General features: G+C 41.8%; 1 protein-coding gene across 10 annotated transcripts in view; it reads right to left on the bottom strand.

Annotated features, from left to right (window-relative positions):
- Nucleotides 1-22,987, bottom strand: part of PTPRM (protein tyrosine phosphatase receptor type M) — a 780,862-nt gene that overhangs the window by 202,836 nt on the left and 555,039 nt on the right. For all 10 annotated transcript variants that reach the window (XM_044243376.1, XM_044243377.1, XM_044243378.1 and 7 more), the window contains one exon: nucleotides 20,519-20,651. In XM_044243376.1, coding sequence (XP_044099311.1) covers nucleotides 20,519-20,651 — 133 coding nt within the window. The remainder of the gene's footprint in view (nucleotides 1-20,518; nucleotides 20,652-22,987) is intronic.

Raw genomic sequence — 22,987 nt, 5'->3', positions numbered from 1 at the left:
AAAGGGCCCTGGGCTAGACACAACCTCCTATTATTCTAAATGAGCACAGGACACGGACGCAGACACATTTATACGAAGCCTGCCACATTTCCTCCTGCCTGTGACTCGCTTTCGCGGAGGCCCCAACGTGTTTCCCCCTCACAGAGATCCGAGCTGTTTACCAAGCAACTTTTCCTCATTTCTCACAGTCCCACATCCATGGCAGACCGGTGGCATCTGGTTCAATATTTCATTAAATCCTCCTGAAAACTAACAGTTCAATCTATTAGAAAAGTACAGTCCCTAAGCAACATAAATTACCTAGCAGGCTACGGTCGTGGCACGCCACACAGCGCATTTGCTGTGGAGACATTTATAGCTGTGGACTCTCGGCACATTCTAGACTCAGCAAGACTTCATAAGCCTCCCTCAGACAGCAAACACTAAAACTTAAAAAACAACAACAACAACTTTTTTACCTTTACAAGCAAAGGTTATTTAGTTCTAGAATGAACAGTTTTTGTTTTGCCTCAATTATCCAGGAATTCCAAGTAGACTCTTTTCTTGGGAATGTGAGTGTTTTGGCCCCTGTAGCCCCAGGATCTTCCAGTTCTTTCTTTGCCTTGAGCTACATGACTGAGGAGCATTCACACAATGGCCCCATCTAAGACTCCAGGCTACAGAAAATTCAGAGCTAATTTATTTTTGCTGCAGGGCATCCGCTAGTTATGTGACTTAGAAGTCAGTCTGGATGAACAGTTTCATTCTGGAACTGGTTTTGACAATCAGTGGTCAGTCCACACCAGCTTCAAATGTTGTTGCCACTTGAAAAGTCGAGAAGCGTGGACACCTTTGATGGCTACCAGGAGGGACGGGAGGGCCTTCTACCCCAGTTACAATAAGAACGTCAGAACCACACACAATTCAAGTGCCTGGACTGGCCCCAGAGATTGATTCGTCAGGGATCTTTCTGGAAATTTCTGCTTTAATGAGTTTCTCCTCCTACCCTGGGCCACGAGTCTGAACTTCTATTTGTGATAATGATTGCAAAAGTAAGCAAACCTCTGTCTATGACTTTTAAGGCCCCCAAACAAACTAGCTTTAGCCACCACCCCCCACCACCTGCCAATACTGTAATTTTGAAGGCGGCTTTTTTGGTTGAGTTTGATGTTACATGTTTGTTGCACAGAGGAAAACGGTACAATGAGGCTTTAAGAACCAGGAATGTTCAGCTCCTGCACCAATTTACTGCGTGCTGGTTTGAGGGAGCCGACACTGTAACTGACTGTAATTGTGTGGTTGGCAGAACAATCAATCACGGCTTGGCCTCTTCAGGGCTGAGCGCTTTCTCCAGGCATCTGGGGCCTGTCACAGATTAAGACTTCTTGCTTAGCGGAGCTCACCTAGCTGCACTAGAAAAATACAGACGTTTTCAAATTAATCGTGTGGCCCCTGCATTGTCAGTGACATGCCATGAAATTAGCATAGCTGACATCATTCGGTTAAGCAGTCCCCAGAAAAGTCACAGTAAAGCAATCTGTGCAGAAATTGCAAATTGGGATTCGCAGCTGTGGATGTCTCCTTCCCCCACCAAAGCGTTTAACTTCTCTGAGCTTCTGTGTTTTCATCTATAAAATGAGAGGCGAGAAAGAGATGAACTCCAAGGCTCCTTGCAGCTCTTGAAATTCTAGGCATCATTTAGTTTGGACAATCTTGTGCATTAAATGCATTTCAAATGATAGCAATATACTGTGCATACTTGCATACTAAATCATGTTTCCTAATTACTTACACTGTTGTTTCAGGAATGAGCACTTACAGAAAACAAAAAATGGAGCCAACATTAAAAAAAATCGCACCTCAGAGAATTAGTATCCATTCAGCCTATGTGAATATATAAGCTTTGCAGGAAAAAAAAAACAAAAAAACCCAAAAAACTCATTCACAACCAATCCATACCATTTCTCGAGGGTGAACAAAAGTACGTGTTATGTACTATACTAGATTCCTGCCCTGGGTGAAATTCTGACCAATCCTACAAATTATATGGAATCTCACAATATAGATTAGACAGTTAAGATTTTTTCCTCTGTTGTTGCCAGTGTTGCTTCTATGTCTAAATTTCTGCTCTTTGGGAAAGTTGCATGGAGATGTACTTTATGAAGTGTTCAGAGAATGCACTCAGCAGTGAAGGAAATAGTTTTAAATAAATCCACAATGCACCACTCCCTTCCTTCACCCCTTCAACGAACAAAAAGTTTTTGTCCTATTAATTTGAGAAGTGATAATTGCCGTCTTCGCCATGGTATTTTTGCAGATGTGACTTTTGGGGCAGCCACTGCTAACGTGTGTCTGTCAAAGACTGCAGTAGCACTTTCTAAATTAATTTTTCTGGGAAAGGGAGAGAAAATAATGAACATAAAATGGTAGGGGAAAATGGGACTCTTGTCTCTCGTGTTTCTCACTGTGATATGTCAATGACATTTAGCCTTTTTAGTCTTCATTTTCCTTCCATAGACTTAGAATATTTCTTAAAGGAAACTATCTCTAACAGGGTTGATACGATATTTATAGAGAAATTTAATTCCAAAGTCAAATAGGAATGCAATATATTTTATTTAACTTCTTCCCCGGAGTCTAGGCAGAACTTACATGTGTGATATTGCAGCGAATCTGGATTATGGGTAAGCAAATGTCCCTGTCTGGAAGCTACCTGTGGTGACAGGGGATCTGTACTATGGTGATGCTGGGTGCCCCACTGGAAGGCCCTACTGCAGGGAATTCCAACGCTGCAGTATCTGTCATTATGTAGATTTGTGTTACTAAGAGAGGGGTAAGTGGCCCATAAATCAGCTTCGATCTATGAAATTCAGCACTTTCCCCTTATATAAACAATTTGTGATTATCCATTGTTTTATCTGGATCTTTTCCCTCCTCCATTAACACAAATAATTGAGTGTTGATTCTACTTATAAAGGGAACTTCAGAAAATAGTTATTTTAAGAAAAATGAATAAGGAGCTAACTTATTTTTCTCACTAATGAAGAAGAAGCAGTCTGCAAATTACCAAATTTAGCAAATTTGCAAGGGAGAGAGAGGGAAAAATAATTGAAACTAAGAGTACCACACACACTAAATGTAGTCTACCCATTTATTTTTGCTGTTTAATTTAAAATAGTTATGATGATACTTCAAAGTACATTTCGTAAGAATTACGAAAGATGTCACAAAGACCTTACCATAGGTTCCTATTACTTAGTCTTGGCCACAAAGCAGTGTGGGTCTGCCAGGTTTAATGTGAAAACCAAAGAGTTTGGCATACAATTGAGATTTAGACGTGGTCAAAGATGAAATTATGTCCTCATCAAATTCCTTGAAAAATACTTAATAACTCTCAGGAAATATCTTTCAGACTAAGATAAATACTATAATATAATGTTGAAATAGACGAAAAAACAAAGCTACAGATGCCAGTAAATATTTTTAACTGAGTGCTAGAAACATATGCAGTGCTGTCCAGAGCTGGGAACCCAAGACTGTGTCTGCTCAGCAGAAGAGAGTATGGATGGGAGTATTTACAACTTGGAATAAGCAAGGAAGGGCACGGAGCCGGAAGGAAAATCAGTTTAGAGCCCCAGTGCCAGCCAAAATGGCAAGGCATCAATCACTTCCAAGACTTAACATCCCATCTCCCTATATCATTGGAAAGTATCTTTATCTCAGTGTCAGATGCCATACGATGTTAGCAAAGACAAGAAGAAAAAAAGAAGAGCTGCTGTATCACGTTCATTTTATGCAACTTTCCACGTAGGAGAACCACACACACACAGCCTTGCGTGTTTGTAAAGGAAGGGTCAAGCTTGTGTGGAACCCCCGTATCGGGCTTGCTACAGCTCAAACCTCAGACTGCCTGTGATCTTCTCCGCCAGGACACTGAATTTCTCGCCCCAGGGGCCTCTCGCAATGCAAGCAAGGGAGTCTTCCTTCTCCTGAAACACAGAGCTGAAGTATCTTCTGTCCGCAGCCGGGCAGCTCTCAGAACCTAGCATGCTGGCATGTAACAGGGGATAACTACACAACTGGTTATGAGTTCCAGTCTTTTCTGTGGGCTGGAAACGGGATTAATTGTGGACTTCTGAGTCTTAAAGCCAAGCTTCACTGATTGGGGTCATGCTGAGAAGTGGCAAGCCTGACTCTCTTGCATAGTGCAGTGTACACACAGCAGAAATAGGACTTGTTTGCTGGAGTCACAGGCTTCATGACACAAGGGCTAGAAGAGGTGGGAGCCATCAGGATCTCCACACCAAGCAGTTACTGTATTTGGATGAGAGAGGCTGCCACATTACCTTGGATTTTCACGATGCGTGTACCGCGGGGCTTGGAAATCAGTTATACATGAAGACAGCCCGTCATTTGCTGTGTATTTCAAGCCTGCCAGGATGCCTTTTGCTTCGAAGGCTTCTAAAGAAGCCCGGGGTGCTGAGTCCCCTCTCTGCTTCCTGACCTTTCCTTGAGCAGAGCCAAGGTCTGGCTCTACGGACCTCCTCTTCCATACGGGGTATGATTTTCTTCTTTCACAAAATATGTGAGGTGAGAAATACAATACTTGTACAAGGGAGGTCACAAGATTTTCTTGTGGCTTCTTTCCAGTTCAGGGGGTAGGTATTGGGTTCGTCTTTTTCTACTTCTATTGCATCTCGACTATAGAGCCATAACGGTTCGGAATGGCAGCTCTGGAGGCAGGTGGCCTGGTTCCCCTCCGGCTCTGTTGCTTACTCACCCTGCTACCTTAAACAGCTTACTTTCCTCTGTGTCATCTTCCTGAACTGTAAAAATATGGTCACAGTCCCTATGTCATAGAGCCGTTACAGGTATAACTGGACCAATGCTCATCAATAACTCAGAGTGGTGCCCAGTACGAGGCAAAGGCTTGACATTTATTGACTAAGAATCGTTACCATTGCTGTTATCATTATTATTACATAAGTAGCAAGTAATACAAAGGGACTGATTATTTAGAAGAATCGACTCATGTTCACTCATGGATGTGTTCATAACAATTTACATATTTGAAGGTAAATTATTTTTATCCTTTTTGGGGTCACTCTTACCTCTTTTGGTTAATAAACTTGCTTCTAGGGAAGACAGACTCTGTACGAGTTTTCTTACAGATGCCACACATCACAGACACAAAAGTATAGAGCCTCAAGTAAGACAGTTGAGCAAAACCCCATGGATAGGGCCCTGTCTTCATCGTGGTGACTCCAGGCACTAAAAGGAGTTCAGGGAAAGGAGTTTTGCCAGAAGAAGAGAGTAGGAAGCAAGAATAGGCCTTGTCCCTTCCCTCAGTAAGGATAGGAAGCAAAAGTGTGGGGTTGGCCGAGCCCCTTTTAAAAGCTCAGGGATGGGCCATGAGGTAGGAAGAGCACTGGGGGGCTCACACATGGTATGACCAAACGTTTACTCATTTACTCAGTGACCTGCAAACAGTTATGTAGTCCAGGTAAGTAATGGCAGATAATTAAGCCATAGTTCCTGCCCTCAGAGAATCTCTAGTCAACTCAGAGCCATTTAGAAAAGCTGCTTAGAAACCGTCAAACCAGAGAATAATTCAGGATCCGCTAATTGAAGCGTCATTCAAGCAAGAGGAACCCTAGCTGTAAATTTTAAGCAGCATATACTGAATTTTTTTTTTTAAATAAAACTAAAATTACACAAATTCTGAGGCCTGCGTGAGGGGAGCAATGTGGATCTGATTGGAAGCACTGTTAGCTTCTAGAATGCTGGACACATTCCCATTCTGTTTGTAGATGTTCTCCGCCACAGTCACCATTACTAGTAAAGAAAATAAAACAACTGACGTTCGTGTAAGCCACTGGCCTGGCACCACGTGCGTCTCACTCTGTGGTGTCTAAAGACAGTGCAGGGAGATATACTGTTTTCTTCCCTCACAATAAAATTGCTCAGTGTGTCACCAGTGACCCAGGCCCATGTGCTCCTGCTGGTTCCAAGTTGATGGCCACCCTGCCTTGCCTCAGGGGTACTCTGGGAACATTTCAGGAGCTACTTTTCAGAGGCACTGGATGGTTTCCTCACTGCCACCACAGTCAGTAAAAATGTCGGGATACTTCTGGCTGCACACTTTGAATATGGCCCTCCCAGTGTCAGGGAAACGTGCATCGACAGCATCCACATTCTCTTACTGTGAGCTGCGCAAAGAAAGCGTCCTGGACAGCCCAGGCTTGCAGCCCGCAGGGCTGACCATTACAAGCCCCGTGTACAACACTGTTAGCTGCGCTGGGCTGGCGCTCTGAGGCTGAGCGTTGATTAGAATGATGAGGGATCTCTCTGTCAAATAAATAAATAAAATCTCACCAAAAAAAAGGGCCCTTGGGTGGCTCAGTCATTAAGCGTCTGCCTTCAGCTCAGGTCAATGTCCCAGGGTCCTGGGATCGAGCCCCGTGTCAGGCTTCCCGCTGGGCTGGAAGCCTGCTTCTCCCTCTCCCACTCCCTCTCTCGCTATCTCTTTCTGTCAAATAAATAAAATCTTTATTATTATGGAGGGCAGGTATTGCATGGAGCACTGGGTGTGGTGCATAAACTATGAATTCTGGAACACTGAAAAGAAATTAAAAAAATGAAAATTTAAAAAATTTTTTTTAAAAATTAAAAATATTTTAAAAAATGGTGAGGGCAGTGCTGAGTTCAGGAGCTGCCTCGACATCCTTCTGTCTACCAGTAGTAAAACACTGTTTATTGTGGGAGAACCCATAAAACACATTTTTTTTTTTTAAAGATTTTATTTATTTATTCGACAGACAGAGATCACAAGTAGGCAGAGAGGTAGGCGGAGAGAGAGGGGGGAGGAAGCAGGCTCCCTGCCAAGCAGAGAGCCCGATATGGGGCTCGATCCCAGGACCCTGGGATCATGACCTGAGCCGAAGGCAGAGGCTTTAACCCACTGAGCCACCCAGGCGCCCCTAAAACACATTTTCTAACTTAACTGTTTTAACGTGTACTGTTCATCAGTATCATGTGGGCGCTCATATCATTGGGGAACCAACAGCCCATCTGCCTCCAGAACTTTTTCATCTTCCCAAACTGAAACTCTGCACCCATGAAACAATGACTCCTCATCCTTCCTCCCCTCAGCCCCTGGCAACCAACCACACTTTCTGTCTCTATGCGTCTGATCATTCTGGATGCCTCACAGAGATGGAATCTTCCAGCACTTCTCCTTCTGTGACTGGCCTATTTCATTTAGCAAAATGGCCTCAAGGGTCATCCAGGTTGTAGCCGTGTCAGACTCTCATCACTTTTTAAGGCTGAATAACATGCCGCTGCAGGGATGTATCTCTTTTGTTTATATGTGAATCGTTGGTGGACACTTGGGTTGTTTCCACCTATTTGGTTATTGTGCATTATGCTACTGTGAATACAGGTGTACATCCGTTTGAGTCTGCTTCTGGGTATATACCCAGGAAGATATTTTTATAAGTGGAAACAGTAGGGCTGCGTTTCTGGGTCCCACTTTAGTACATTTTCCATTTCGCACACCTCAAAAAGGGACTGCATGTTGCTAGAGAAATAAATTTAGCAGACTGTGTTTGCCAAATCGCAGAATTAACTCAGGAAGAGACTTCCTTCCCTGTGGGCTCAAGTCCTCTTAATAAACAACATTTTAGAATTCAAAAATCTAGTTTGTTTTTTATTCTAGTTAGTTTCTCTCTTAATCTGTGGATCATCATTATGGCTATTTCATTTACCTTAGCTTAACTTGATTTGTTACTTGCTCAGCTCTCCAGTTTAATTGTACTTCTTCACATATTATCACTAAAATTAGCAGTGTAACTTCTGAAACAGAAATGATTGTCGAGTGCCCTCAATTTAAACTGAAAATGCTAAAGCTAATGCTCTGGTCAGGATAGTTATTAAAAGATATTTTGAGAATTCAAAATTTTATAAGTCATAGAACACATGATATTAAAATAATTGTTGGTAACGTCCTTTAACTCTCTGTGTTAGCAAAAGGACCTTAATATCAATAAAGAGTGTCACACTGCACATAATCAGATCTGTAATTCTGACCCTTGAAAATGAACTTGTTAATGATGTTCGTGAATCAACCACATTCTTCCTATAGCTGGTTTCTCCCCTCACATAATGATTCATCATTTCAGTTAGCAACTTATAACTTCAGTTACATTTTGTTGTCCCTGTTGTTTTTTGTATCAGTCTCAATCAACAAAATAAAATAGGCACATAGAATAAGAACCATTTATTTATGTTGTATTCCTTTGTTAAAACATTGTCAGGGCCTCTGTGCTTGGCAGGCTTCCCTTGGGACTAATCACTAACAATCTGGTATCAGCTGTGGACAGCAGAGGGACACTTCAGGCTGACCATGGAGTGACAGAGCCTGACAAGTATGTCCCTACTTGAGGGGACACTCAATAAGCTAGACTTGCTGAAGGCCCAGGTGTTTTTTTGTTTTGTTTTGTTTGTTTTGTTTAAATCAGTTTTAGAATTTAGGGAGAAGTTCAGAGACAAGAGTTAGAAGCTGTTCGGAGATCCAAATGGAGGGTCATTTACGTTCAGACACCAGCAATTAGGACATAGAAAATTAAATTGTTCTTGAAGTGAAGCCAGTGGAGCTCAGGCACCTGAGCAATTTCCTGCCAAGGAGTGAAAGTGGGTTGGCCCGGCCCTCGGGAGCGAGCTGTGGCATGACTGCGATGTGGCTTGTAGGCTTCTGTGGGCTTCTGTGAAGGTGCTAGATGCTGGCTGGGTGGGGATGGCAGGGCTGGGGATGGGGGCAGGTCTGTGAGATGTGCCGCTAGGGCTCGGGAACTCACTGCAGACAAAAGCAACAGAACCTTTCATAACTGGAGCCTGACATCAAGACCAAGCGGGGTCACCATGCTCTGGACCAGACTAGGGGGCAGGTCCAAAGCTACAGGGCATCAGAGCTTGTTTAAATTTGGATTCTCTTTCTTAAATAGGGGTTATAAAGGGGTGTGTGTGTGTGTGTGTGTGTGTTGGGGCAGGGGGAAAGGAGAAACAGGGGAGATACACTATCTTTATTCTCTGATTATATCAGATTGGTAAGTATTACTCCTTCTCAGACTCAGCATAAGGAAATCAATAGCCATGTACGGTGTTAGAGCGCCACAGAGCCTGTTCTTACACAAACTCGCCGTTTCCTGGCTGTGTTGTCCGTGCTGGACTAAGCAGCAGGAGAACCCAAGCATTCAAGGCACATTCTATCAGGAAGTCACCTTAGGAAGGAAGGCCTTGTTGGTGTGGGCCATCTTCCTTCCCAAGAACCCATCCACAAAGATAAGCATTGCTGGGAGCAGCCTTGTACTCTCTCTTCCAATGCGGAAATTGTTTGAAAAGAACAGAAAGATGATTTAGGTGAAATCTTATCAGTGAAAACACTCTAAAAGCTGTTACTTCCTGGGGCTCATCTAGAGTCCAGAGATCTCAAACCTGGATTAGAAAGACAGACAGTAGTTAACAGTATTTCTAAAGGCAGAAAGCAGGGATAGACTCCAGTTGTAAACCAGAGACACACTTAATCCACACCACCTGGCAACATCACCAACAAGCTCCAGGGAAGCTTTAGTTATTATGTTTCCAAATAGGAACCACCTACTCACAAAATACTTTGAGGACTGGATTCACTATTTGAGAGCATCATAGGGACTAATGAGAATGTGGGCAGGGGGGAAGCATGGGCAAGGAGTTGTCCTTTTCTGGGATAAGACAATACCTGTAGCCAGAAACAGGTGATAAAGAATTTTAAAATGTGGTCCTGTCGATGTCTTTTGCTTGGTTAAACTTAAAATAGAATTAGGAATCATGAATTAGTGAGTAGATATCCGTTTTATTTGGTCTAAATTTAAATTTAGAAATTGATCAGTTGTCAGTAATAAAAAGGAGAAGATTTAATGAAAGAAATTAAGATTTCTTGCTTCCTTGGGATGGAAAGGGCAGAAAGATCTGTGTCACTGTACGATACCTAATTCAAGCCGACAACAGGTGCCTTCTTGAGACACACACACTTCACCAAGGGCCTCCCCTTTACTCACCTGGCTCATCTTGTGACCTTTAAACTGTACCTACTGTGACCTTTAACAGCAGAACTCTGAGTCAACCCTGGCTTGACAATTTATACAAGAAACATCTCAGGTATCCTATCTACAAAACTACACAAACCCACAGATGCAACTTCAATTAAGCCATTCTCAGCAAAGACACCCTCGTGAATTTCCAAGTGTCCCCTAAGGGGGCAATACTGCTCCCAGATGACAGCCACTGAGTTAGGAATGTCAGTACTTCATTTTCGAAATCTTAATCTATTTCCGAGATTTCCCTCCGTTCCCATTTAGTAAAGGTTAAGGCCATACCTATGAACCAGGCACTCATAACGGGCCTATTCTCTTTGAGGGATGGTCAGTTTCTTCAGTGACTGAGTGATGACTCCAAACCCACCACCCAGGTTTTTAAGTGAGTCAGGGAAAAAAGAAAAACCATTTTGAGATGGTCTTTCTTATACCCTTCTATACCCTTACTACATACTTACACAAATGAGATGGCCTTTCTTATACCCTTTTATACCCTTACTACATACTTACACAAATCTGTTCAGTAAAGGGCTCTTTCCTGATTTTGTTTCTGTTAATGTTTTCCTTCTGACATAAGGACAGCAAACCAAAGTTTGTCATACACTCCTATCAAACACACACCCGAAGGCACAATTCCATACAAGGATGCAGTGGGAGAGCTGTTAGCAGTCAAAGGACTGGAAATGAGAAAACCCGTATGAATTTCAAAGAGCCTTGGCAGAGATACCCAAGAGAGGAGTCTAAACATTTCCATTGTAAACCCACTGAAAGGAAGACTAACAAATTGGATATTTTAATTTATTTAGGAGCCATGCTCGTAGTATCAAAGAAATTCATCCTGAAGCTGTTTATTCATTTTTTGAATAATAATTTTTGCCTAAATTGGTCTTGGTTCTGAAAACTATCTAAAGGAGCACTCGCCTTATAAAAAAGTGTTTCAGAGGTGATTTAAAAATAAATAACAATTAAAGTAAATTATAGTTATGAACTATTTTCTTTCAATGAGGCTGTATCTGAATTTAAATATATCCCTAATCACTTAAACTATTTTAACATATCAAATTAACAATGTAAGTAATTGTTATTCAAACTATTCAAAATAGGGGAAACTGTCCACCAGAATGTCCACACTGCAGAAAACTTAAAAAAATATCTTATGCTATTATAAAATGGACATCTCTCATATAAATAAGAAACCAAGGCAATTCAAAGTCCAGTGTTGCCCTGAAGGGCTTGCATTAAAGAAGAGTTTTTGTCTGTAATTGTGAAATACACCAGACCCTTACTACCACAGAGCACCTTGCAGGGCAGGAGAGTGGGGTGTCAGAGACCATTAGAAACACACACATACACACACCCCACAGTCCTTAATATATTATACTCTAATGGAAAAGACAGATGGGACCCGGAGCACAACAGCCTGCTTGCAAGGAGAGAGTATGTGAGCTCTGTAATGTAAGGAAAGCACCAAATCCCAGCACCCAACGGGATGGATTTCTGGCATTCGGGCGGGTGCCTGGGGACCAGAATTAACTTTCAGGAAGTGCATGCGTCCGAGCGAGCATCCGGGCCATTCTTAGATATCATAACCGGGGCTACATCTGCTGCCAATTTTCTGTTTTGTGCTGTGTTCACAAACAAATAGAAATATGTTGAACTTAATAAGTAAGTCAAGTTTTGCTTGTTGTAGTACAACCCATAAAAAGAGCTTCACTTCAGTTCTCCCACAGCCATGCTGATGGGGAAACAGTACATATGAGAATGATAGCAACAAAAACCAACCTCCAGAGGGCCTGAGGCACTTTAAAACACACACTGTGAGGGCACTGGGCAGAACCACACCTTCTCTTGTTCACCTTGATACACTGTTTCATGCAGTGTTGCATCTGTAATGCTGAGGTCGGCCAGAGAGAGAGAGAGAGAAGTATTCCTCTCCTCATTACCTCAGTAATGTTTATTAAGACTCTTTAAAAATTAACTTTATAGGGGTGCCCGGGTGGCTCAGTGGGTTAAAGCCTCTGCCTTCAGCTCAGGTCAGGATCCCAGAGTCCTGGGATCGAGCCCCACATCAGGCTCTCTGCTCTGTGGGGACCCCTTCTTAACCTCCTTCTAGGTACCATCAGACTTGAGCTTCAGAGGTAAGAGAGACCAGAAGAACAAGTTTTTAAAAAACTATGCTAGTGGGGGCGCCTGGGTGGCTCAGTGGGTTAAAGCCTCTGCCTTCGGCTCAGGTCATGGTCCCGGGGTCCTAGGATTGAGCCCCGCATCGGGCTCTCTGCTCTGCGGGGAGCCTGCTTTCTCCTCTCTCTTTCTGTCTGCCTCTCTGCCTACTTGTGATCTCTGCCTGTCAAATAAATAAATAAAATCTTAAAAAAAAAGAAGTTATGCTAGTGGGTTCGGACCAAAATGAGCTGTGTGGGAAAGTTACAGGCATCAAAATTACCAACCAGCAGAACAACTGTCCCTTGCAATGGGTGGTAAGCACCCTGTTCAATGTGTGTAGATTCCGGCTGGTGCCTGGTGACAAGGCAAGAGGGTCCACACTCCAGATGGCCCTGGATGCTGACCTTGACCTCTGGGAATTGAGGGAGTTGGCTGAGCAGGCTCTAAGGCAGGGAGTCCAAACAGACTCATGACACTATTCAGCAGGCAGAGGAGAGTGATGCTGAACTTTGGGTCTGACCCCAGAGGCAGACCACTCGGCTCTTTATTGGGTCTGGGTCTCCTAGGTTCGGAAACACAAAGTCTTTGTGTTGAATGCCAAGACTATGACCACTCAGAAGAATTGGGGGCTTAGGCAGGAATCCCAAGAACAGCAGTACTGAGGCCCCAGGACTTCGGCTTGGTTCTCTGTAAGCCATATTCCAGCCCTCCTCTTGACTGTGCAGGGGCCTGAGCAGAAAACACACTCCTGGGTGAGTCTGGCCCAAGAGTGGTTTCCCTCGTGCCATCACTACAGCATCTGCACCAAGGCCTGGCTTCCAGCTACAGGGACAGTGAGCTTTCTCCTGGTAGCTGCGTTCCTTGCTACCTTCATGATTAAAGACCCATGTTCTCTTTGGGCAAAGGAGAGGTGGACTCCCTCTAAAGGAGAAACAAGCCCTTGTCCTTGCTTGTCTCTTGAGTATGGAAACAAGAGCTCTGAAGCATTCACGCACTGGCACTGAACCTAGAATCAGCCACTGCTCATATTCTAACGTTGCAGATTATGTATATTACTAATACAGTTAATAGTTATTGGGGCTAGCACTCTGATGGTAAGAACTTGTTTTCTTCTTCTAACATTCTTACGAGTAACTACTACTCTTATGGCCTTGGTATATATACCTGGGGAGACCGAGGGACACAAAGCCAAGAAGCTTGCCCATGATCACGCACCTTGTAAGCCACGGAGCATGCACGCGGGCAGCTTGGGACTGCTGGTACCTGCGTGCCGCTCCCAGACTCTAGGGTTTGTCTCCGAGGAGGAAAGGCTTGCGTAAAACCCTCCCTGGGTTCACAGCTCACCGTCAAACGCAACAAAGTTCTCTCAGTCACCCAACCAGACAAGGATGCAGCATCCTTCCTCTAGTGAATTATCCGAAGGAAACTTAACGGCTGAAAAAAATGACATGAAATACACATCCTTGAAAGGATTTACAAAACACTTCTGTAAAGATGGAAGTGGAGAAAGCTTTAGTTTAGCTCTCTTCCTGTGATGGCTCAAAAGGGAGATTAAACCACGGTGGCAGAGTTTCAGGCATTTGCAGACTCACAGCAATGGTAAACCACCACAAGCTGATGACGGTGCCGGTCCCAGCAATTGCCCGAAGAAGGCACCTCCGTTTTAACAGAGCCGGAGACCTCTCTGAGTTGCGTGCTGTGGCCACAGGCGGTGGATATCTTATCAGATAGCAGAGTGGGTAACAATCGCACACACCCACTTTCACTAAGTCGTTCCCCCCGCCCCCGGCACGACCTCTGTCATCTTGAACAACTTTCCAAACTTCTGGGCCCCTGTGCTATTCTTTGTCAAGCACCAGCTGTGTGTACCTGTTATCTGCCTTAATCTCCGTGGCGCCCTACGAAGACCCAATAGCCTCACTGCCACACGTCCCGCTGCGGACGGAGTTCAGGCAGGTTAGGTAACTGCTCCACACTCATTCTGCTACCAGCTAGGAGCGGGGATTCAGACCCGGTCTGTACGACTGTCCTTTACCATCTTCTGATACTTTCCTCTTATAAAATAGAAATAAAATAAAAAACTTGATGCCTATATTCCCCACCTTTCTGTTTAAAATAAAATCTTCTGTATAAGCAGCTCCCAAAGAACCCTTAATAGAACATAAGAGTCAAACCATTAGATTGAGTCCAGAAGTAGCTCCTAGGATAGGAGCTCTTAGGATAATCACATCAAGTCTGGGTTAGAGGAGGCCTCAGTTTGTTTAACTTACCTCTGGACCACAAACCCATCCAGTTTCCATCTAGAAAACTGAAGGATATTAGCTGATTGATAGGTTAGGGTGACATATCCATACTTCTTTATGTACCCAACTATCCCGTTCCTTGCATGCCAAAGCATGTTTCAGAGCGGAAAAATCTCAGCATCCGCTTCTTTATCTGGCTGCACATACTCTAAATAATAATCATAAAGCAATGTCTATGTAAGACTCTCTCAGTGTGGTTCCAGAAAATGTGCTTTTGAAACAAAACTCTCAATAGAGCATCCAGACTTAAGACATTTTCCACATAAAGCTTGCACTGAGCTATAGTGGAAAAAATTTCCTATCGCATATGTCAACAGGTATAGCAGAAGAACTATAGATAATGTCAAGTTGCCTCCAGCCACATACTATAAGCATCTCTTTGAAAATTGGGCTTTCATCAAATTTTCTCTCTTATCTTTTTGTTTCATGATGTCTTCAGAAATACTTCCTACTTTTATTGAGATTTTTCTCTCGGTACCAGTATTGTTTAAATATAATAGAATAGGTTCTAAATATTTAATGACAGGTGCTGGATTTGCAAAATGTACACTTGTTAAAATATGTTCTGGAAAGAAGGTAGAGGTATTGTGCTTCAGGATTAAAATAGTCACGTTTACCTAAAACAGGTGTTCATGTAGTTGAAAAGCTAACATTTGCTATTTTGGCCAAGAATGCATATCTCTTTAATTATTTTCATTGAGCTACAACTTCTCTAATTTCTATTTACCACAGTAGCTGAAACAGGAATATTACTCTAATTAATACAAATGTCCTCAAATTTCTAAAAGATCTATAGCAATTTTAGAAACAATAGTAAATATAATTAATCAGGGTAAAATTGATGGTGCTTGTATACTAAATCCTGTCAAACATGTTATTGAGATAAATTATTCCCTATGAAAAATGTTGAAAATGCAGGTATTTTCATTTTCACAAATATATTTAATTATACATGGATGAAAAATGATAAACACCAAGTATCTCTTGCTCAAACTTATTTTATATTTATTTTGAGAATACAAATGACCCTTGAACAGCATGGGTTTGAATTGTGTGGGTCCACTTACACACTATTTTTTCCCACAATACAGTAGAGTAGCGTAAATGTATTTTTCTTATGATTCTTTTTTTTTTTTTTAAGATTTTATTTATTTATTTGACAGAGAGAGATCACAAGTAGGCAGAGAGGCAGGCAGAGAGAGAGGAAGGGAAGCAGGCTCCCTGCTGAGCAGAGAGCCCGATGCGGCACTTGATCCCAGGACCCTGAGATCATGACCTGAGCCGAAGGCAGCGGCTTAACCCACTGAGCCACCCAGGCGCCCCTCTTATGATTTTCTTAATAACACTCTTTTCTATAGCCTACTCTATTATAAGAATATAGTATATAAAACATACAACATACAAAATATGTGTTAATTGACTATGTTATCAATTGACAGTAGGCTATCAGAAGTTGAGTTTGGGAGAGCCCTCATACTTGGATGTGTGAGGGGGGTCTGCGCCATTCACCCCCACATTGTGCAAGAGTTAATTGTATATCATCCTATGACTCTATGAAACTTTAATTTCATATCCATCTTATACCCTTTCTTAACATTTGTTGCATCAAAACACTGCAACCTCAAAAGAACACATATTTTTGGGAAAGAGAAAATAATAATAAGTTGCTTTCCTTAGCAGGTAAAGTAAAAATAAATGTAAAGGTTTTTTAACAGTTTTTAAGGAAAAGATGGTTTCATATTATATTAGTCCAAGCAAGGCTCAAATGGATTAATATTCATCAACAAAATAACAACCAGTCATTCATCTGTGATAGGTTTATAAAACATTATAGCCAAATAAAACTGATGGTTATCTCCGTTTTTAGCCATTATTACCTCAATTTCAAAGAATTCCACGAGTTAGCCTGAGCTGAACAGCTTTTACCCATTCTCCCAGAGGCCTACCTTCAGCAACTACTTTTTATAGAAGGCCAGTCCTTCAGAAAGCAACGTGATCTTAGCTAAGCTAATAATTAGCGATGCCTCCCAATTAAATTTGCTGTCTCCCCCCCCCCCCGCCGTCCCGAATCTCAGGAGCTCAGGCCCACCTGGCCGGGATGCTGACGGTAACTAGTGACTTTCCCTGGGCAGGACAGACTTCCCATCGTATTTCCAGAAATATTGATGGGCACATTCCACCACACTGTCTCCAGGGCCCAGTCTGTCTTTATGACCAACGACACAGAGCTGTGTTGGCTGATGCCAAGCGCCGAGGGCAGAAGCACTGGGAGCTAACCAGCTAGTGCAGGAACGGCACCGGAGTCCAGTTAGCATCAGGTTTTAACCAGCGAAAATGACTAATGACATATTGAACCCCACACCTGGAGCAGTTCTTTGCCTTCCCTCTCCCTCCTTCCCTGTTTTCATTTTCCTCCCAGCTCCCTCCTTTTCACTGAGGGCCTCCTGTCTCACGGTGGGAAACAGGGCTAAAAGTGGGTCACCGAGTCACACTTTCCGACTTGGGCCGACCAAACCCAGGCAGCCTTTGAAAGAGCTACAGGCTTTGTTTAAATAACGAAATACAGCAATGAGCCGCCCACTGTACTTCGAGAATAGCACACATACGGTGTCATCAGAGGCTGTGGCATAGAGAAAACCTGGTATTTTGGAAGTGGGAGGAACAGAGATCATCCAGTATAATTTTCTCAATTTACAAATGAGGACACTAAGGCCCAGAGAAGTTCAGAACCACCAACGTAGTTAAAATACAGGTCTAGGAATGCCAAATCTAAAGTCAGTGTTCTCTTGGGGGTGGTGAGAGGTGAGCAAAGTGGGGGTGGGGGGGGTCAGAAGGTCATGAGGGGTGTAACTAAATTCATTATGGTGATCAGTTCATAATACATACAAATATTGAATCATGATGTTGTATGCCTGAAATTAATGTAATGTTATACAGCAATTAGGCCTCATTAAAAAAACCAATTCAGTGTTCTTCTAACCAAACCGTGTGGCTTATTACAGATCAGTGATACACGCACAACTTATTCATGATTAATATCATGTTTTAACGATTTAAAAATATAGCTTTTAAAATTGGGACTAAAATTTTAGAGAAAACCCCAAACAACTAGAATTTTCTTAAGAATTCCTACTGAATATGAAAATTTGTACCACATGACTATTCAGGTCTAAATTTTAGAAGTTTTGTATTTATAGGCATGATATATTGGCAAATTTTCTTTCCAGAGAGCACGGTCTGTATTTCAGAAAAAGCACAAACAAAAGTGGTATGTGCTATGAAAACAACCCTTTTCAGATTAGAACTTAGTAAATAATCATGTAAATTTGATATGAGTTATTGGTAGTTAGTCTAATGGTGTATCAAGACCATATGTTACTGTAGGCAAGCTCTTCAAATGCATAATTTATAACATAACCTCCATGACTACCTGAGAGACCTAGGTAGAATAATGAATTAATCCAGCAGAAATAGATCCTTAGAGGATGAAATGACATTTAGCTAAGGTCACAAGGGCAACTGGATTAGTAGTCTCAGGCTATTCCTCATAGAGAGTTTGCCAGAAGACACAAGAATCCAACCTATTCCCTCAACTAAAAATAAATCTCTTCAAAATGTTTAGTTTGTATTTCCAGGCATGGAAAGGCCTAGTGTTGCTTCAGATTTATACTGAATAGTATTAAAAAAAATGGGATCAACCACTGGCAGCAAAGATAAGCTATCTACATAACCACTGGGGTGGGGAGCAAGGCAGGGCATTCAGGAAAAAAATGCCTAAGAGGTGATGGAGAAGTAAGAAACAACCACCAAAAAAAAAAAAAAAAAAAAGAGAGAGAGAGAGACTTGGAGGAGGCAAGAACTAAAGAGACAAATAGCTAGAGAAGAATAAAAGAAGGATAAAGAAAAGAAAGTTGCAGAAAAGTAAAATGAAAAGAAAAAAGAATAAAAATGAAATGACTTCTAGTACACGACTAATAGGTCATGGGATCAAATGCACAGGGTGGTGACCACAGTTAACAGCCCTGGGTTGCACATTTAACAGTTGCTAAGAGAGTAGATTTTTTTTTTTTTTTTAAGATTTTATTTATTTGACAGAGAGAGAGATCAGGGGTAGGGAGGGGGAGAGGGAGAGGGAAAGGCAGACTCCCCACTGAGTAGGAAGCCCGACATGGGACTCGATCCCAGGACCCCGGGATCATGATCTGAGCTGAAGGCAGACACTTGACTGACTGAGCCACCTAGGAGCCCCACTGAAAGAGTGGATCTTAAAAGATCTCATCAGAAGAAAAAAAATGTAAAGAAAAATAAGGAGAGAAATTAAATGATCGGTGGAAAAAAGAAAGGAACTGAAGTGGTAGAACAGGTGGGAAGAAAGCGCTTGACCGATGGGGGCCCACTACTACCATGTGCGGCTGGGACAGAGCAAGGGCTAAACATCAGATGAAGGACAAAGCAAGAAGAGATACATACGTACGTGTATACATGTGGATATGAACTCACCCCCTAGACACTGCGTTACCCAAGTTTTTCTCTTCAGCCTTGACTTCCTTCTCATTCTACAGGGACTCTGAGTGACCTCATCCAAACCCAGGGTGTCAGCTTGGCAAAGGCTGATGACCAGACTGTGGGAAGTGTTATTCTAAGTCCGTTGCAGCACATCTACTGCCTGGTGGAAGTTTCCACTGAACTTCACGGGAACGGTGAACTAAAAAAGTACACCACCTACCTCTCCAATCTTCAGTCCCCACATATGTTCTACTTTCCATATTCCACATTTTCTGATTGGTAATATCACCTCTAAATTGTCCCAGCCAGGAACTAGGTTCTTTTTATGTTGTTGCTTCTCCCTCCAAAAGGCCACTAAAACTTACTTCCTAATATTTCTAAAGCTGTCGCTCTTCATGCAACTGCTCCTCTTGACTTGAGTTCTTTTCCCTCCTCACTGTGTTCAATCCTAACATCAGAGCAATCTTTCTAAGATTAGAATGACATCCCATCACTACCTGCTTTTTAAAGGCCACCAGTGGATCTCAGGACCAAGTCCAGCCCCCTTAGATGACAGATAAGACCAGACCGTCAAGACTTTGCTTTGTTGACCTCTCCATCTTCACCTCCTACCATCCAAGACCTTACTCCCATCCTATAATTGTTTTTAAACTACAGAGAAAAGGATTAAGGTCTGAGTATTATTAATGTTTGGGAAAAATTAAGCTATTAAGATATCATTATCTATATTTTTATGTTGATAATTTTTATATAAGTTGAACACTGTACCATTTCTACAACACGAAAGGCACTTTATATTTTTCAAGGGTGGGAGGCGAAGATTGCTTATTATAGCCATATTGGGTTTTCTCCTCTCCCAGACCACCCCTCAACTAAACAGAGCAATCCGATAACATCCAATGTGCTTTATTCTTGTCCTGAGTCATACCATGGGCTGTGCTCCTGTTAGGCTGTTTTTCAAGAGTGTCCTTCTCCTGGTGTCGTGCAGATTAAACCCCTAGCATGGTGCCTGCCTGCCCATAACACGGGCTCAATAAACTCGGTCATCACCGTGATCTTCATCATAATGAGAAGGAAAACTCTGGTTTCTCGTGTCCTTGAGAACAGCAAATGTGTTAATACATCTGTAATCAGCACTAAAAATTTCCTGATTAGTAAATGTCTTGAAAGAGTCTGCAGAACTTTATGCACCAATGTGTGAAAAGACACATCGCCTTATATTAACTTGGCATGATATGCTTGGCAATGTCATACAACACCACAATCATTACTCTGAATTTTGTCCCATAACTTTGAAGCCTAGATGAGAAATAGGAACAATTAGGGTCACAGGTGTGTCTTCAAAACCAATTCAATAACTGAATATTTTCACATGCATGAAGCAACTTGGCAAACAATGGGACAGAACCGCATTTCTGGCAATAGCTAGGAGCTCACCTTTTTTTCATCACCAACACAACTCCGAGGAATATAATAACAAACAGCAAGATGCCAGCAATGACTCCAGCAATTTTGACAGTATGGTCTGTTTCCTTCTCGGGTTCTGGGACTGGCTTTGGGGTGGCGGCTCCTAAAGGTGGAAGGAAATGAAAAAGGACAGACGATGGGTAAGAGAATAAAGATGTTACATTTTTAAACATTTTGCTGCATTTAACAGAGTAAGAAGACTTATCAGAGCCAGCAGACAGACAAGCTTTTGATTTTTTTTCCACAGCTTTCATATGCACTGAAAGGAAGGTAATTGTTCATATTGTTCTTCAATATTTTACAAAACCATAACATAAGTTGGGTAGCACACCCACGCCTGACCCTTTTCTAAGAGACTCTTCTCAAACAGTTTTTTTGTATTTTATTATCTCTATTGGCTCCTTGCTCTTTCTGCCGTTTAAAAACTTGCTAAAAACACAATAGCTATCCTAAGCCTTTATCCAAATTTGATTTGCTGAAACATCTTCCTCAATTATTTTTCATAAGTGAAGCAGTAATTCCATAACATATTAGCCCAAACACCTGGAAAAGTGAGATAAGCTCATTTACCATGCATTTTACCAGCAATTGTTTTTTAACACAATAGAGATTTTCCCCCTGCCTTTGGAAATCTGAATCTAGGTCACATCTGGTAGGCAAAAGGCTCCTTCTAAGCAATTTATTCACAAAGTGGGAGGCAGCTGATGATCACACTACTGGCACCCACATTTAATATCTGTTTAAATGAGATAACCAGAGCCTTCCAGTGGCTACTGTCTTGTGTGCCCGCTTTCCCATTTCCAAAACACCGTTTGTCCTGTTTATGGTATAATGTGATGGAATGTCAAATCTATGTCTGATGAAATATCCATTTCCTTTGCTAAATGAGTTCAGGACAAAAAAAAAATATTAGGAATGTAACGTTCAATTCACTAAACAGAATCCATTATTTTTTAAGGGCTTCTACCCTTTTTAACCAGAACGTGATGATGCTGAGCACCCGAGGCATTGTGCCATTACCCTCCCTAGGGCGCCGGGACAGACCATTCTAAAGTAGGAATTTTATGTCCAAATTTGCCTTAGAATTTTCTTGGTAAAAAAATGTAATTAAAATTGAATATTGAGACCAACCCTTTCTACCGTCTCGTTGGGTTTTCCATTCGTGCGTCACCTGATTCTTAAAAAAGTTAGCCATCCTTATATCTGGTGCATTCTAGACTGAGACTGTCCTCAGATGAATCATCACAGGGAAACTGTGTCAAGCTCTCACTTTCCATCTGTTTCCATCGGAAACATATAAACCACATTTCTTTCAAAAGTTATTCATGTTAAGATTTTATATGAAAGGCTGCCTCTTGAACCCATCTGTGGCCATTTTCCTGATGAAGCTGGTTAAGACTGGGGAGACACACAAGGCAAAAGGTGCCCATATATACTATGGAGTATTACGCCTCCATCAGAAAGGACGAATACCCAACTTTTGCATCAACATAGATGGGACTGGAAGAGATTATGCTGAGTGAAATAAGTCAAGCAGAGAGAGTCAATTATCATTTGGTTTCACTTACTTGTGGAGCACAAGGAATAACATGGAGAACATGGGGTGATGGAGAGGAGAAGTGAGTTGGGGGAAATTGGAGGGGGAGATGAACCACAAGAGACTGTGGACTCTGAGAGACAAACTGAGGGTTTTGGAGGGGAGAGGGGAGGGAGTTGGGTGAGCCCAGTGGTGGGTATTAAGGAGGGCATGTATTGCATGCAGCACTGGGTGTGGTGCACAAACAATGAATCCTGGAACACTGAAAGAAAAAATTAAATTAAATTAAGAATAAAAAAGAAAAATGTCAAAAATAAAAAAACAAAAGACAAAATAAAAGATAACGTTGTGAGGTACTGGGGGGGTTAGGACTTCCATGCATCTTTTTTGGGGGATACAATTCAACCCCTAGCTATATATACATTATGTAATCCACATGTAGTAGTATTTATATTTAATGCAAACCTCATATATTCATGTATTATATAATACATACACAATCCCCTTTATGTACACACATGTATATCTATATATGAAATAAATTTCATGTACAGAAGGTGACTTTCCATCCACATGTGCGTTCCAATCAAAGAGACAATTATAATGAGTGCCATCATGATGTAAAAATCACACCTTACTGAATACAAATCCTTTTGTGTAAACTGTTTTAGGTAGTTTTTATTTCTGATGACTTTAGGGGGAAGTCTTTATTTAAATGAATATCCCTCACACTAATTATTCAGATAACCATTGAGACTGTTAATGTTTATTATTTTTTAGTGTAATTACATCTTATGTATACCCCTCTAATATGCCACTGGAACTGAGTGGTGGATTTGTAGGATACTGATACATTAAATAAATTGCTAAGAAAGATTTAAAGATAAAATGTGTGTTACAAA

This window comes from Neovison vison, chromosome 3 (assembly GCF_020171115.1).
Source record: "Neovison vison isolate M4711 chromosome 3, ASM_NN_V1, whole genome shotgun sequence".
NCBI classification, from domain to species: domain Eukaryota; kingdom Metazoa; phylum Chordata; class Mammalia; order Carnivora; family Mustelidae; genus Neogale; species Neogale vison.
The sequence above is the reverse complement of the archived record's forward strand: the minus strand, read 5'-3'. Positions and strand labels throughout refer to the sequence as shown.